This window comes from Heteronotia binoei, chromosome 15 (assembly GCF_032191835.1).
Source record: "Heteronotia binoei isolate CCM8104 ecotype False Entrance Well chromosome 15, APGP_CSIRO_Hbin_v1, whole genome shotgun sequence".
NCBI classification, from domain to species: Eukaryota; Metazoa; Chordata; class Lepidosauria; order Squamata; family Gekkonidae; genus Heteronotia; species Heteronotia binoei.
In genome coordinates, this window is record NC_083237.1 from 52,204,442 (window position 1) to 52,219,767 (window position 15,326).

Consider the following 15,326-nt stretch of genomic DNA (forward strand, 5'->3'; position numbering starts at 1 on the left):
GCCAGCGCGCCCCGGCCTCCGGGATGGCAGTCTGCAGCTTTTTCTCCTACACACGTGTCCCCCGTCGGTCGTGTGCATGCAGGCGCGCGCCGATCCGTCCGTCTGCCCTTCCGCTGTGTTCTTGTCTGCCTCCCCCTGCCCGCGCGAGGCTGGAAGGCTTTTCTGCCCGGCTGCGTTGCCGGCTTCCACTTCCCAGCTCCTCCTCTTGATCCGCTTAGGGGGTGGCTGGCTGGGACTTCCCTTTCCCTCCTGCCGTGGAGTGGAAGAGGCGGAGCCGTCCCGGCTGCTTGGCCCGGCCCAGCCTAGCCCAGCCTTCACCCGCTCGGCGGCTGCCTCCCTCCCTCCCGTCACTCGCCGCTCTCGCTCTGCGCCTCTTCTCGGCCGCTTGTCCGCCCCGTCGGGGCCAGCGCAGCGCCCGATGAATGGAGTCGCCTTTTGCCTGGTTGGGATCCCGCCCTCGCCGAGCCCCGAGGTGAGCCTTTGCGGGGAGGGGGAGAAAAAGGGGGGTGGGCGGCGGGAGGTGGCCGGGGTGGACGGCCTCGGCGGTGGGAAGAGAGGAAGCGCCGATCCGCTGGGGATGATCGGAAGGTCGTTCCGGAGGGCTGTGGTGGCTCTCGACGTTGAGTAAGCTGGAGAAAGGCAGTCCAGATGTGGGTTGGGCCAGGCTGCAAAAAGCAAAAGGAAGGGGGGCGCGGCGGGTGCCTTGGGAATGAAAGCGGACCGGGGTGTATTGCCCGAGTGCTGGGAAGTCATCCCAGCCAGGCAACTGCCAGGCAGGCGGGAGAATCTTGCTAGTGAGGGAGCTGAAGCTGAGCAGTGCCCTACCGGGAAAGGGTGACGAAGTTTATACCGGACAGGCTGTAGTATCATGAGGTGGGCGTGCTGACTGAGAATGGGGGGGGGGGGGGCACACGTGGCTTAGGGGTTGAGCATCTGCCTGGCTTTGCAGCAGGCCCCAAGTTCAATCCCTGGCATCTCCAGGCTCAGCTGGTAGGTGAGGTGGAAGATATCTGATGTTGAGAGCCTGAAGAGCAGCTGCCGGTCAGAGTTGACAAGACTGAGCTTGATAGACCAGGGGTCTGATTCTGTTGAAAGCAGCATTGTGATGTGGAGATGTGTCACAGCAGCATTGGTAGAAGATTGGATTGGGTAGAGTTGGTAGAGAATGTGGAGAGCTGCTGCCGGTCAGAGCAGGCAAGACTGACCTTGGCAAACTGAGGATCTGACGTAATACAAGGCAGTTTCATGGGTGTTCATTTGTAGTTGATGGCCAGCTCTTTACATACGTTTAGTTGGTTTAGCTTTGTCTGAAATTGGAAGCGCTGTTTACTTGGGAGCAAGTCTCGTGGAACATTGTTGGATTTATTTCTGAATGAGTGTCAAATAGACCTGTAGGTACTGGAGGGAATAGTACTGTTGCTAAACACATGGTGGGGTCTTTTCCTCTTCATGTGTTTTGGCATTTGGATGCCTTTTAAAACCAGCGTATCTCAGTCCGGGTGCTTCTGGAGTGCTCCGTTGTATATTGTGAGAAGAGGGCTGATAGGGAGGTAGATGGTGTGGATGAAACTGGTCCCCGGCTTGTCCTTTTGACGGGATTTGTAACACGAAGGGAGAATGAAACTTGCAGCCTGCAGACAGAGTTCTGGGAGGTGGTACTCAGCAGGGATTCAGTGTGGCACGCTGGCATCTGTGGGTTGTCCAGGGTGGAGAAAGATGGTTTCCTTTGGAGGAGTTGGCCTAACCTGGAGAGAGGAAAGGCTGCAGAGTGAGGTGGTATCATGGGTTGCAGTGTTTCAGACAGGAGATGGAGGTTATGTTATAAATGTTCACTTTATTTATTTTATTTACACCCCCGCTTTTCTTCCCAAACGAGACCCCAAGCGGCCTACCTTGTCCCCATGAGGTAAATTAAGCTTGAGGGTTATGTGTTGGTGACAACCCATTCAGCAAGTTTCCATAGGGGAGAAGGATTTCAGGCTCAGTTCTCTCATATCCTAGTCTAACCACTAAACCATGCTGGTAAAAAACAAAACAAAACCCTCTTTGGAAGTAGAAGACTAGTAGAGAGTAAAGTTCTAGCCTGGTCTGTTGTGCCAATTTCTTCTTGCTGGGAATTCTTTTATATAGGGGACCATTAAAAAAAACCCCATAGTTTCTTCCGTCTGCTGTCTCTGAAGTGGTACAGTCTGTGCTGCTCCTTCAGGACTATACCATTTCTTTCTAACCACCTTGAATCGTGAGCAAAGGCAGGATATAAATGTTTTAATAAATAACACATTAATAAATATTGCATATGTAAGCCCAGGTTCAAAGCTGCTGAAAAGAGGAGTTGGCAAAACCCTTAAACAGGGAAAGGACTGTACAGCGTCAGATTGCAGGTGGTAGATACCAGCCCGAATGTTCCTTCACATAAAATGTTCCGTAGTTTTTCTTTTGTGTGTGGGTCTTCCCTACTTGTCAATTTGCTTCTGTGCTAGTTTTCTGTTTGCAGAGCTTTAAACATAGAGGATTGGGTGTGAACCTTGTCAAACCCAGAACAAAAAATAGTGCTTTAAAAATATATATAATATTTCTAAAATAAAAAATAATCCTGGAAGCCATCAGACTTTCTGTTTGGAAACACTTTGGACTATCCTGGACATGGAAGTCTAGTTGTGCCGATTGCAGAAGCAAGGAAAATGTTTTTCTTAACTATTTCTTTATGCAGTCTAGGGTACAGTCATGGCTCTGAATAAAGGTTTGGGGCTTGAACCCTGGGCCAGAGTTCAGATCCCTGCTTTGCCATCTAGTTGATGTTCAAGTAGACCTGACCAGAGTGTTGGAAATGTATCTCTTAAAGGGGAAAATGTGCAAGAAAACTGTAACACTTACAACTGATATACATTCAAATAGCGTGCTCGAGTTTGCTAACAATTTTGCCTAATTGATCTTTTTTTTACCAGTCACAAGGAAGGTTTAATGCTGTCTAAAGCAATGAGGCCTATCCCTGACTGCTCTTATCCTGCACAGCCTTTGCTTCTGGGACTTTAACGGGCGTTTCCGGAATACTTTTAAGCCTGTCTTTTGCAGCCTTGAGGGCTAGAAACTTAATTATTTTTTTTGAAAGGGAAAAAACAAAAAGACAAACCTGAGATTCTGTGCCAGAAAGCTGATTCTTGTATCTGTGTAATAGTAATTGTTTGTCTGGGGTGCTGTATGGGAAAAAAAGGCAGCTTAGATATCCTATCTTTTACACAGGCTATATTATAAACCCCCATCACTTCAGTGCATCTTCAGGCATCTGGTGAAGTTTGTTTTGATCCATGGAAACTTACGCATTGACCTGGAGTAGGGGTCTTTTTTTGGGTGCTCATCAAGATTTGGCCTACCTTTTTTGGAATCTTTGGATTTCATGCTTCAAATTTCTAAACTACTGAGGGGCATTCTATGAGCTGCAAAAGAAGTGTCTCTATCCTCCATTATTTCCAGTGAAGGGAAGGCATTTAAAAGGAGCATGGTCCCTTTAAATGTGATGGCCAGAACTCCCTTCGGAGTTCAGTTGTTCTTGTACAACCTTGCTCCTGGCTCCTCCTCCAGAGCCCCCAGATATTTCCTGAGTTGGACCTGGCAGCTCTAGGTTTGAGAAAGGTGCTTCAGTTTTGCAAGAAAATAGGCCGTGGCCGCCCCCCACCTCGTTTTCCAATCCTGAACTGCTCCAGGGTCACTATTTGCCCCATTGCAGGGCTGTCTCTGCACAGTAAACCTGGTAAACCATAATCCTGAATAAGTGCAGGTAATTAAATTTATGGTTCTGTCCCTTCGTTGTTGTTCAGTTACACAGTTGAGTCTTTGTGACCCCATGGACCAAATCATGCCAGGCCACCTTGTCTTCCACTATCCTCTGAAGTCCACTCAAATTCATGTTGGTTATATCAGTAATGCTGTCCAGCCATCGCCTATTTTGCCATCCCCTTCTTCTTTTGCCTTCTGTCTTTCCCAGCATCAGTCTTCTCCAGGGAGTGCTCCCTTTTCAAAGTATTTGAGCTTCAGCTTCAGCATCTGACCTTCCAGGGAACAGTCAGGGTTGATTTTCCTTCAAGTTGATTTGATCTTCTTGCACTCTGAGGGACTCTCAAGAGTCTTCTCTAGCAGCACAGCTCAAAAGCGTCTATTCTTCTGCGCTCGGCCTTCCTTATGGTCCAACTTTCACAGCCATACATTACTACTGGGAATACCATTGCTTTGACTATATAGTCTGTCCCTTTACACTTGCGCCAGTCCAGCCAAGGAAGCCCAGTCAGAGAAGAAAATTGGACTCTAATGACAAAACGCTGAGTTTTAGGAAGGAACAAAGAGCTGGTCCGAAAAGCCTGGAATGAATGTGCATTGTAAGGCATTAAAAAAAACCCAGGAAAAAAACCCCTTTCTGTTACATTCCATTATTTTTAAAAAATCTGCCCATCTGGCTGAAGGCACCTGCAGAATTGGATAGCTTGGGACAGGCAGGCAGGTGCTTCTGTGTGTGGGGAAGCTGATAAGCACGGAAGCCTGGAATTTTGAATTGAAAGACCGTGGGGGAGGAAGGCTTGGCTGTATCTTGGAGTTGAGAAGTTGAGCGTGGAGAAGACCAATTCTAAGAATTCTGGATCACGAATGGCTAGGTCAGACAGTTGTTTTCTCACAAAGAAACACAATGAACCAGGCCTGCTCCCCCCTCCCGCAAATCCTGGGGAGGCCAGCTGTAACGGTGAGCGCTGAAGGTGAAACAAATGCAGCCTGCACATGTTCAGAAGCACACTTTCTTGCCACTGTGCCTTCTGAGCAAAAACGTGGGTTGAGATGAAAGTGAAATTATAGCTGCAGTCCTGTGAACACATACCTTCCCTCAAGCTCCACTGAACATAAGGCAATTTACTTCGGAGTAGACACGCCTAGGCTTGTACTGCAGAACTTTAAATATAGATCAAGATGGGTAGCTGCGTTAGTCTGTCTGTAGCAGTGGAAACGAACAAGAACCGGTAGTGCCTTAAAGACTAATAAAATTTGTGGCAGGGTAGGAGCTTTTGTGAGTGAGCAGTGACTCAAGGAAAGCTTATACCTGCCACAAATTTTGTTAGTCTTTTAGGTGCTACTGGACTCCTGCTCTTTTTTCCCAACTTTAAATTTATTTTTATTTTATTTATTTATTTTATCAAATTTATATCCCACCCTCCCCTACCGGGCTCAGGCAAATACCTGAATTGTAATATCTTGTATTGTTTTTAAACCACCTTAAGCCCAGGCTAGCCTGATCTCATCAGATTTTGGAAGTTACCCAGAGTTGACCTTGGTTAGTATTTGGATGGGAGACCTTCAAGGAATACCAGGGTCACTATGCAGAGGCATTCAGTGGCAATCCACCTGTGCTTTGAATACTCTATGCGAGTGACAGCAAAAAAGAGAAGAGAGAAGAGGTTGGATTTATACCTCACCATTCACTACCTGAAGGAGTCTCAGAGTGGATTACAATCTGCTTTTCCTTCCCCTCCTCACAACAGACACCCTTTGAGGTAGGTGGGGCTGAAAAAGCTCACCCGGAACTGCTCTTGAGCAGAACAGCTCTGAGAGACTTATGACTGACTCAAGGTCACTCCAGCAGCTGCGTGTGGAAGAGTGGGGAATTAAATCTGGTTCTCCCAGATAAGAGTCCACACACTTAACCACTACACCAAACTGGCTGAGGAAGCCAAGAGGAACAATTGAGGTATAAATATTTAAATCAGTCAGTTTCCCTACTGAAGACAGGGCCTCTCAAGCTTGCCCTCACCACAGCTTATATCTCCATAGTCTGTTCCTCAATGTCACTTTTCCTTCAGCCAGGAAGTGAGTCTTGCTGTGGGGGAAAGATACAACAGCCAGTGATGTGGCAGCCCCTGAATAATTAATTAACACCCCCATAATAGTAATTGCTATATTGAATAAGAGCATGCTTTGTCTTAACAATGTCTGCTGTAATTTTCCATTAAAGAGCTGGCCACAGCAGAGCGGGTGTGTGTCTGAAGCTGGCTAACTAAGATAAGAGAGAAAGCCTCCTACAGGTGACTTGCTGTGATAGATAAGTAAGGAAACTTAGTCATGGAATTTTACATGGGGGAACTTAGTGGAGGCATGACCCTTTGAAATCAGATAAGCTTGTGTGTCTGCCTTCTTGTTTTCTGTGTGAATAGAACTGTCTGTATGTAGAATGATTGGAACTCAGTCATTTTGGGGCCCGTGCCCGACTGGGTCCTACCTTCTGGTACCAGAAAGTAAACCTCGCTTCATACCAGTAAGTCTGTGCGGACCTTGTTGTTTCTCTGCTTCACCAGCTGGTTGGTAAGGTACATATCTGAGAATAGCTTAGAATACTGCCACTTCATGCATATTTATGGTTCATAGAATTGGACATGCATCTGGTCTCTGCTGGTCTCTGCTTTTCACATGAAAGAGGAAAACAGACTGACTATAGGTTAGGGATCCCTCACTTTTTTGAGCCAGCAGACACATTTGGAATTCTGACAGGGTGTGGTGGATGCAGCAACAAAATGGCTGCCACAAAATGGCCGCCACAGGAAGCACAGCTAGCCATAAAATGATTGTCGCAGCTTAATACAGTGCAGGTCCTTGTGCTGTGGTGACAGCTGCTACTGAAGCAACGTTACAAAAATCTGTACACCCAATCAAATCTTCAGTGGCCATCAGAAGTCTTGCTGGACAAAGCCCTACCTGGTCTCACTCACTTTCTGAAAATATGTGGCAGGAGCACGTTGGGGACCCCTGCTCTTAGTGAACACACAGAAAGGTGAAAGTAAAGCTACACTTGTGCTCAGAAGATTTCAGAATCTAATCCTGGGTATCCAATATTGCCATCCTAAATGGAGTAACTGCAGTAGAGTTGGAAGATTGTTTAGGATTACACTAGATGTCTTCCAGATTAAGATGGAGCTAGAATGCTTTTTTTGCTCTGGAAACTACAGACAGGTTATAGGTGAGAAGTTGAACATCTTTGTGCTTTTGTACAGTATCCTCTCTTTGTAGAACTGCCACACCTGCATACCTGGGGCTGGAGAACATCCTTTAGAAAGTCTTAATTCCTGACATTTGTGCCTCTCTCCCTGTCTGTCTTCTTCCTAATTAAGTCTTAGCTGTGGCTTCCACCTTGTATGTAAAGCTTTCAGTAAAGCGTCTCTGTAGCGCCACACAAAGCATGCGTTTTCCGTCATGTGCATTATTCAAATTGCTAATGCTGAATATAATAATGCTGCGAAGGTGTGGGCACTGGGTGTGGAGGTTTTAAGATGGGAGCAGAATGCGAGGTGGAAGGGAAGGGAGTAAGACAGAGAGAGGTTCCTACCAGGGGACTTCTTACTGCAGTTATAAAATTGGGCCTAGAAAAAGAAACTGCCTGGCATTTTGTTGGAAGTGCTGACAAACCTGGATATTTGCTCTGTTTCTCCCCAGTGCAAGAGCTGTTTTATAAAACATTGAAGCTGACAAGTGGAAAACTGAAATATGTGTAAAACTTGTAATGTTTAAGGGCCCGTGTGGATTCTCCCCCCCTATCCCTGTGACTGGGTTTTGGTATTCCTGAAATAGAACATCTGAGGGAAATGGGCCTCAGGCCTAAAATGGAGAGAGTGACTTCTTAATATGTGCCTTGCTTCCCCCTCCTCCTTGCTTCTGAATACATAGTAGTCCCCACTGCATTGGTTGCTGCGTGTTTTAGGAATGTCTCTGCAACTGTAAAGCAATAAATAAATAAAAATGAATCTCTGGATACATGCCCATCTTCTCTTGGGACTTGTTAAAAAGTGTCTGAAATGCTTTGGAGACGGCTAACAGTTTGCTGAGAAGCGCCGAGCTCTCCTCATGATTTGACTCTTTTCTATCTCTGTTGGAAGTGTCAGTCTTTCGGGGTGGGCTGGAAGGGTACGCCTCTCAATCCACGTGGTTTCTTGAAAAATCTTTGCCCATTACATGGTGTATGTGTGTGGGGTTTTTTTGTACAAAAAAGAAATTAAGTGCTATTTGTGGTTTAAAAGGGCAGTCCATCCTTGCAGAGGTTGGCAGGTCGCCAAGCGAATGCAGGCCAAGAGGAAAGTGGGAACTGTTTGCTTTGGCGTTGCTGCTCCCAGTGACTCTGGTGTAGGATCCCTGGAATTCTGCTATGGGATTGGCATCCTGGCCAAATACTTGCCAAGTGGCTTCAGAATTTTAGGCAAATAATCATGAGCAGTTTTCTATTCTGGCTGACATCACAATGTGCAGTGTGGAACCCATTTTTTAAAAAGTCTTGTTACTTGGATGGTTTATAATGGGTCTGCAGCTTTCTAAATAAGTGTACAACATTTGCTAACCCACAGCAATTCTTCCCTAGCCCACCCAAACCTACATGAGAGATTTGTGGTTTCAAAGAGAAAAAAGAAAGAAAGAAGCTGCATTAGCTTCTCATTCTGGTTGCCTAGAGGTGACTCCTACATACTATAGGTCAGTTGCCCCCAACCTTTTTGGCATCAGGGACTGGCCCCACGGCTGGCCCGTCCACTGCGGCCCCAGGACCGACAGGGTGGGGGAACTGAATTCAGCCTCCCCCCTCTCTGTTTTCACAATTTTAAGGCCCAGGAAGGGGTCTTACAATCCGCGGCGGCAGCGGTGAGCGACCTGCTGAAAAAATGGCACTGCCCTTGCCCAGGAAGGAAGTGGGGAGGAGGCAAGAGCAGCAGCGCTTTTTCAGCGGGTCACTTGCGGCTGCTGCTGTGGTTTTCCCCACCGATTAGCTGATCGACAGGAGTGTGTGTGTTGGTCTTTAAAGAGCCCAGGAGGCGCTTCACCACCCCTTCTCGGGCCTTAAAATTGTAAAAACGGTGGGGGGGGAGGTGCCGTGTGGGGGGGCAGCAAGGGTACATGGTGCTGGGGGGGGCGGGGGGGGGCAAGGCTGCACGGTCCGGTTGCTAACAGGCCGCGGACCAGGAGTTGAGGACCCCTGCCGTAGGTGATCAAGCTTGTGGCTATTTGCGAGCTGGCCTATAGTGACATAATCCCTCTGGCACCAGAGTAGATCATAGAATCCTAGAGTTGGAAGGGATCCCCAGGGTCATCTAGTCCAGCTCCCTGCACAACGCAGTCTCTGCAGCAGCAGAAGAGAAGAGGAGTTGGATTTATACCCTGCCTTTCACTCGGAGTCTCAGAGCGGCTTATGATCTTCTCCCTTCCTCTCTTCACAATAGACACCCTATGAGGGGGGGTGGGGCTGAGAGAGCTCTTTTGAGAACTGCTCTTGAGCAGAACAGCTCTAAGAGAACTGCGGCTGCCCCAAGGTTACTCCAGCAGGTGCATGTGGAGAAGTGGGGAATTGAACCCAGTTTTCCCAGATTAGAGTTTGTACACTTAACCACTACATGTAGCTGGCTCTCAGCAAACTGCCTTGTTCGACTCTGAGAAGGTTGCCAGCTGCCTGCCATGGCAGAAGAAGCCTCATCCCTTCAACAGAGCCAGTTTGGTGAAGTGGCTAGAGGGGAGAGCCTGCAGTTTGGGTTTGAATCCTCACTTGTGCCATGGAAGATTATTGGTGATCTTGGGCCTGTCACATACTCTCAACCTAACCTACCTCACAGGGTTGTTGTGAAGAAAAAAATGGGGGAGAGGGGGATGATGACAGCCGCTTTGTTCCCCATTGGGGAGAATGTCAGATTATAAAGGAAGTGCACATATGCACTACCAGTTTTTTTTTTTTTAAAAAGAATGGCAAAACTGGAATTAAAGGTTCACGCTTTTAAACTGGTTTGAGCATGTACCAGGAGAGTTCAGATACTTGACAACATGGGATGGGATGTGCGGGGATCCGTAAGCATCTCATTTGCTCTGGTGGCAATTTATTATGTATCCAACTTGTCACAACTGGGAAATGGCTGCCAGATGAGGGTGTGTGAATGAGCCCGTTTTATCTGTTAGGGAAAAGCAACTATATTGGGCCAAACTGCCTGTCTGACTGCAGCCATGGAATTTTAAACTCTTGTTTTAAACCCAGATACTCCCATCTCCGCAATAACTGTTTTTTTAAAAAAAAAAACCCTGTAATTTGTGTTCTTTTGTTTATATAACTGGTGCTTGGTAGGTGGTTGATTTACCAGCTGTGCTGTTGGGTCCCCCCCTCCCACCAGAGCAACTTGAAATACCAGAAAAGCACCTAGTCGTGTACAAATAGCATACAAATAGCAAACTCGGGAACTGCCAAGGATATTTCTGCTTTGTTGGCAGCACTGAATTTGAACTCTGCAGAGCTACACGGAGCTGTTTATTTCAAACTTTGTGACGTGGGGGTATTATGCCTTCAAAATGCTATCTGTACGGGGGGGGGGGGGGTTTAATTTTGGTAAGTAAGCTGTCCATGAATCTGTTTTCAAAGCAGGTTTCGATAGCAGAACTTGGTTTTGAAATGTGGTGCTAAAGAAAGGAAGCTTTTGAGCATGTGAGGAGTGCCTCTCCCTCATCATTGATGTATAGCCAGTTGCACATCTCATTGATTTATATCCCACCTTTCTCCCCAATGGGAATCCAAAGCCGCTAACATTGTTCTCTTCTTTTCTGTTTTATCCTCACAACAAGCCTGTGAGGTAGTGTGACAGGCCCAAGGTCACCTAGCAAGCTTTCATGACAGAGTGGGGATTCAAACTTGGCTCTCCTAGTTCTATTCTCTGATCACATTCTAAGCACTCTCCATTTTGACTCTCTGTTAATGTATAATAATGATTTAAGGAGTAAGTTTTCCAGCCTGGCTTGTGCCTTAGAGGTGTCCTTTTAAAAGGAAAAAAAAACCCCAACTCTGATATTTCTGTCGGGTGAGGGATTAAAAGGCAGGGAGAGTGCCTGCAGCCCATGTGGTGTAGTGGTCAGAGCAGGGCTCCTCAGTCTTGTTGACCCTGTGGGTGCTTTTAAATTTTTGAGAACAGGGAACGGGCACCACCACAAAATGGCTTCCATGGAGGGTCAAGCCCGCTCAGAAAATGGCTGCCGTGGGTTTGCTGTGGCCAGTCACAAAGTGTTGGGAAGTTTCATTCCAAGTATCTTCCTACTATGAAGTCTGTTATTTCTGAGCTCTTCTGTTCCTGTGAAGTGGAAGAAGGAAAGCTATCAGCAGGCACTATGGTGCTTGTGTGGTCCCCAATGGGGCTGCCTGGGTTAGACAGTGAAGATGAGGCACAAATGGCTTCGTCCCTGATATCCAGGGTCCAAATTCACTAGTGAGGTGTGCTTGAATGAATCCCTGGAAGTGATGTATTTCTCAACTCTTAAAGTGGTCTCTGAATAGGGTTGCCAATCCCCAGGTGGGGGCAGGGGATCCCCTGGTTTGGAGACCCTCCCCCCGCTTCAGGGTCGTCAGAAAGCGGGGGGAGGGGAGGGAAATGTCTGCTGGGAACTCTATTATTCCCTATGGAGATTTATTCCCATAGAAAATCATGGAGAATTGATCTGCAGGTATCTGGGATTCTGGGGGGGGGGGGCGGGCTGTTTTTTGGGGTAGTGGCACCAAATTTTCAGTATAGCATCTAGTGCCTCTCCCCAAAATACCCCCCAAGTTTCAAAAAACTTGGACCAGGGGGTCCAATTCTATGAGAAGATATTGAAGAAGAAGATATTGGATTTATATCCCGCCCTCCACTCCAAAGAGTCTCAGAGCGGCTCACAATCTCCTTTACCTTCCTCCCCCACAACAGACACCCTGTGAGGTAGGTGGGGCTGGAGAGGGCTCTCACAGCAGCTGCCCTTTCAAGGACAACCTCTGCCAGAGCTATGGCTGACCCAAGGCCATGCCAGCAAGTGCAAGTGGAGGAGTGGGGAATCAAACCTGGTTCTCCCAGATAAGAGTCCGCACACTTAACCACTACACCAAACTGGCTCCCTACAGGAAACTGGCTCTCTGATGAGCCCCAAAAGAAGGTGCCCCTATCCTTCATGTTTTCCTATGGAAGGAAGGAATTGAAAAGGTGTGCCGTCCCTTTAAATGTGATGGCCAGAACTCCCTTTGGAGTTCAATTATGCTTGTCACAGCCTTGATCTTGGCTCCACCCCTAATGTCTCCTGGCTCCACCCTCAAAGTCCCCAGATATTTCTTGAATTGGACTTGGCAACCCTACTTCTGAAGCAGAATATTGTGAAATTAATACACAGCTTTCTCTGTTGTGTGCCTCCCACCTGGTGGAGCAGCTTGCCCGAAGAGGTCAAAAAGACTCCCACACTTTTATCATTCTGCAAAACAGTGTAAAAACGGAATTGTTCAGGAGGTAACAGGACTGTAGTAAGGTCTCTGAACTGTGAGGCAGTTGACGGCATTGTTCATTGTATATTCTGTGCTGTCTGTTGTTCTGAATTTTACAGTCCAGTTCCATTGCATTATTTGCTGTTTGTATAATATTGTTCTTATTTGCATTATTTTAAATAATTTTTAATTGGTGTCCTTTTGAGGCTCAGTGAGAAAGTCCAACCTTTCAATGAGCTAAGTAAATAAATGAACAAGAGAGACCTATTGGCTAATAATGGACTATCCATAGTTGGCATTTCATTTTTTGGTTCGTGTCTGTCTTGTGTAATGAAGGCTGCCTCTACAGAGATACGATTTTCTGTGTTCCTTCAGTCGCTTCAGCTAAAGTTTGCAGAGGCAAAAAGGTTTTCCCTGAGTTTTCCTTCCTGCCCAGCCATTTCCCTCTACATCAAGCAGCTTTAACAAAAATGGTAACTGCCATGTTGTAGTGTAAAGCTTAAGCAGTATGCCATTTACCTTTTAAAAAAAATTAAAAATCCTGCAAAAAAATCACTTCAGAGGCATGTGCAGGTGGGAATAGTCACTGTGAGAGATCGAGGCGTAGAAAATGTCGTCTCTGTAGTCACAGCCTGCAGAACTTCAGTGTGGAAAGGTGCTTTGAATACAGATCTTTCCCAAAAGATTGTACCAAACTTAGCTTGGGAATGATGGGAAGGGAGAACCCTTTTTTTTTTAGCAGGAATGCACAGGAACTCAGTTCCAGCTGGCTTGGCATCAGGGGGTATGGCCTAATATGGAAATAAGTTCATGCTATGTGAAACAGTTTTGACATCAGGGGGTGTGACCTAAAATGCAAATGCGTTGCTGCTGGAGAACACAGAAAGTGAACTAATAGGAGACAATATTGTGATGATGTACCGACCACCACCATGCCACCCTGGTTTATATGCGCAACTGGAGCAAACCTCTGAGTGGAAGCAGTAACTAGACTCTTTAAATAATCCAGTGGATTTTACAAGGTAGCAATCTGATTTATGGTTAGATGCATTTTGTTCCGGAATATGTGTCAGCATAGGGCATCATTTTGAACCTCTATTCATTTCACTCAGTTCCCAGGTCCTGTTGTATTTCAGGCTCAGAACTTGTCAAGTAACAATAAAGAAGAGTCTTTTTTTTTTAAAGGGAAGGGCACCGTGGAAGAGAACATAGCCGGCCTGAACCCATCCAAGGTTAGGGTGTGGCTTCTAGGCAAGCTCAGATTTATTCTTGATGTTTTCAGCAACGAAGCCCGGCAAGGCATCTGATACAGCAGGCCGGTCCGATTTAGCATCTGGTATGGCAACAGAAAGCCATTCACAGTGGTGCTCTTCATGGTCCAACTTGTGCGGGAGGGAAAAGAAGGGGGATGGGAACACCAGCCTTATTTTGGACAGTAACCCTATTGTGGTGGTTTCAGCCACTGTGTCCACGTTTCTCTGCAAAATTCCTGGTCATGATTTATCACACACACTCTCTCCCCTTCCCCCTTTCTAGAACTTGAGCCAGAGTGCATTGTGTAGCTCTGAGTGGGTCAATATTTTATTTAAAATTTTTAGGGCATTAGTCCAGTAATGATACAGCCACTGGAGCAAAGAACTGTGTTTGTTTTACAAGGCAAAGATATTTCTTTTAACAATCCATATCCTGGGATTTTTGTTTTCAGAAAGCAGCTGCAGAAGAAATCTGTACGCTGCCTGTGGCTTCTTTTTGTTCGGCCATATTTTACTAACTCAAGTGTCTCAACGATGGTCTGTTGTCATGGGTTAGGAGGTAGCTGTGGACAAGAGAAATAAGAGGCAGGAAAAGAGGAAAAGAAGGCTATGGAAAGCAGCTAACCCACAGGCTAAGAGTAGGAAGGGAGTCATATTGTTTGCAGCTGAGGGGCTGAGGCAGTGGGGAGAGAAGCGGCTATTCTTTTTTCTTTCCTGCAAGGGCTCCTTGAATAGTGTGACAGGCAGAAATTCAAAAGGTGTTGTTTTCTTGACAGACTTCGGCTGCTATCAAACATTCTAAGTAATGATGTTTGAATCCAGTGTCAGTGCACTTTCCAACTGGATTTTACTGTGTGAACTGGCAAAATCCAGTTGAACAGTGCATTGAAAGCTGATCAAATCTGCATTATTTAAGATGTGTGATTGCAGCAATAATAATCTTTCACACACGTTACATGACACGTTTTCAGTCCACTTCTAGTCTACTTTGCAACTAAATTTTATTGTGTGAAATGGCAAAATCTACTTGCAAAAGGTTGCTTCTCTTGTGTTCTTATGTTCTTATTATTTAGCATCTGTGAAAATGCCCTTATAATAGTGTGTGGGGGGGGAGAGAGGCTTGATGGGTGGCATGGTGTCAGACTAGGATCTGGGAGACCCAGGTTTGTATCTCCGCTCTACCACTCAGAGGGTTGTTGTTGGGAGGCTAAAAAGCTGGAGGAGAGAATGTTGTTGTAGGTTTGGGTCCCGGGTGTGGAAAATAGGCTGTGAATGGCTAAATCAACCTGTTGAGTTTCTGTCTGGTATTCAGCTGTTTAGTGCTTAGGTGTCTGCTGGGAGGGGACAGTGGTTACGCACTCTGTTTCATATTTAGGTTTGAGTTAATTAGCCACGTCTTTGGCTGCAAAATTTTGCTGCCTTAGGAAGAAGGGACAGAAAGGGATATGATTCTGACCATTGCAGCTTCTGAGGTGCCCAACAACAGGAGCAGTTTACCTGAGCAATTCATGAGTTTGAGCAACAGTAACGTTAAAGGTACATCATCTTAATCTCCTCTACATCATATCCATCACTTCCTACAGTGTTCAAGCCAGCGCTAACTCCTTTTCTTATGCCTCACCCTTTTATATATCATTCCCCACATACTATTTCTTCTTCCAAATTGTGCAGTGCTGGATGCTCAGTGCAGGTTGCCTGAAAGTGTGAAAATTCCAGGCCTAATGAAGAAGTCAGCTCCTTTTCTGGGCCCTGACAGTTTTTGACATTCTTGGATGAGAAAACCTGTGTGGTAGGAACAAAGCCATGATTTGGCAGTG

At 46.4% G+C, this 15,326-nt stretch overlaps 1 protein-coding gene across 1 annotated transcript in view; it reads left to right on the forward strand.

Moving 5' to 3' along the window:
• The first annotated feature begins 320 nt into the window (after positions 1-320).
• Positions 321-15,326, forward strand: part of ARHGAP23 (Rho GTPase activating protein 23) — a 260,033-nt gene continuing 245,027 nt past the window's right edge. The window contains exon 1 of the mRNA XM_060256177.1: positions 321-472. Coding sequence (XP_060112160.1) covers positions 419-472 — 54 coding nt within the window. The 5' untranslated portion in view covers positions 321-418. The remainder of the gene's footprint in view (positions 473-15,326) is intronic.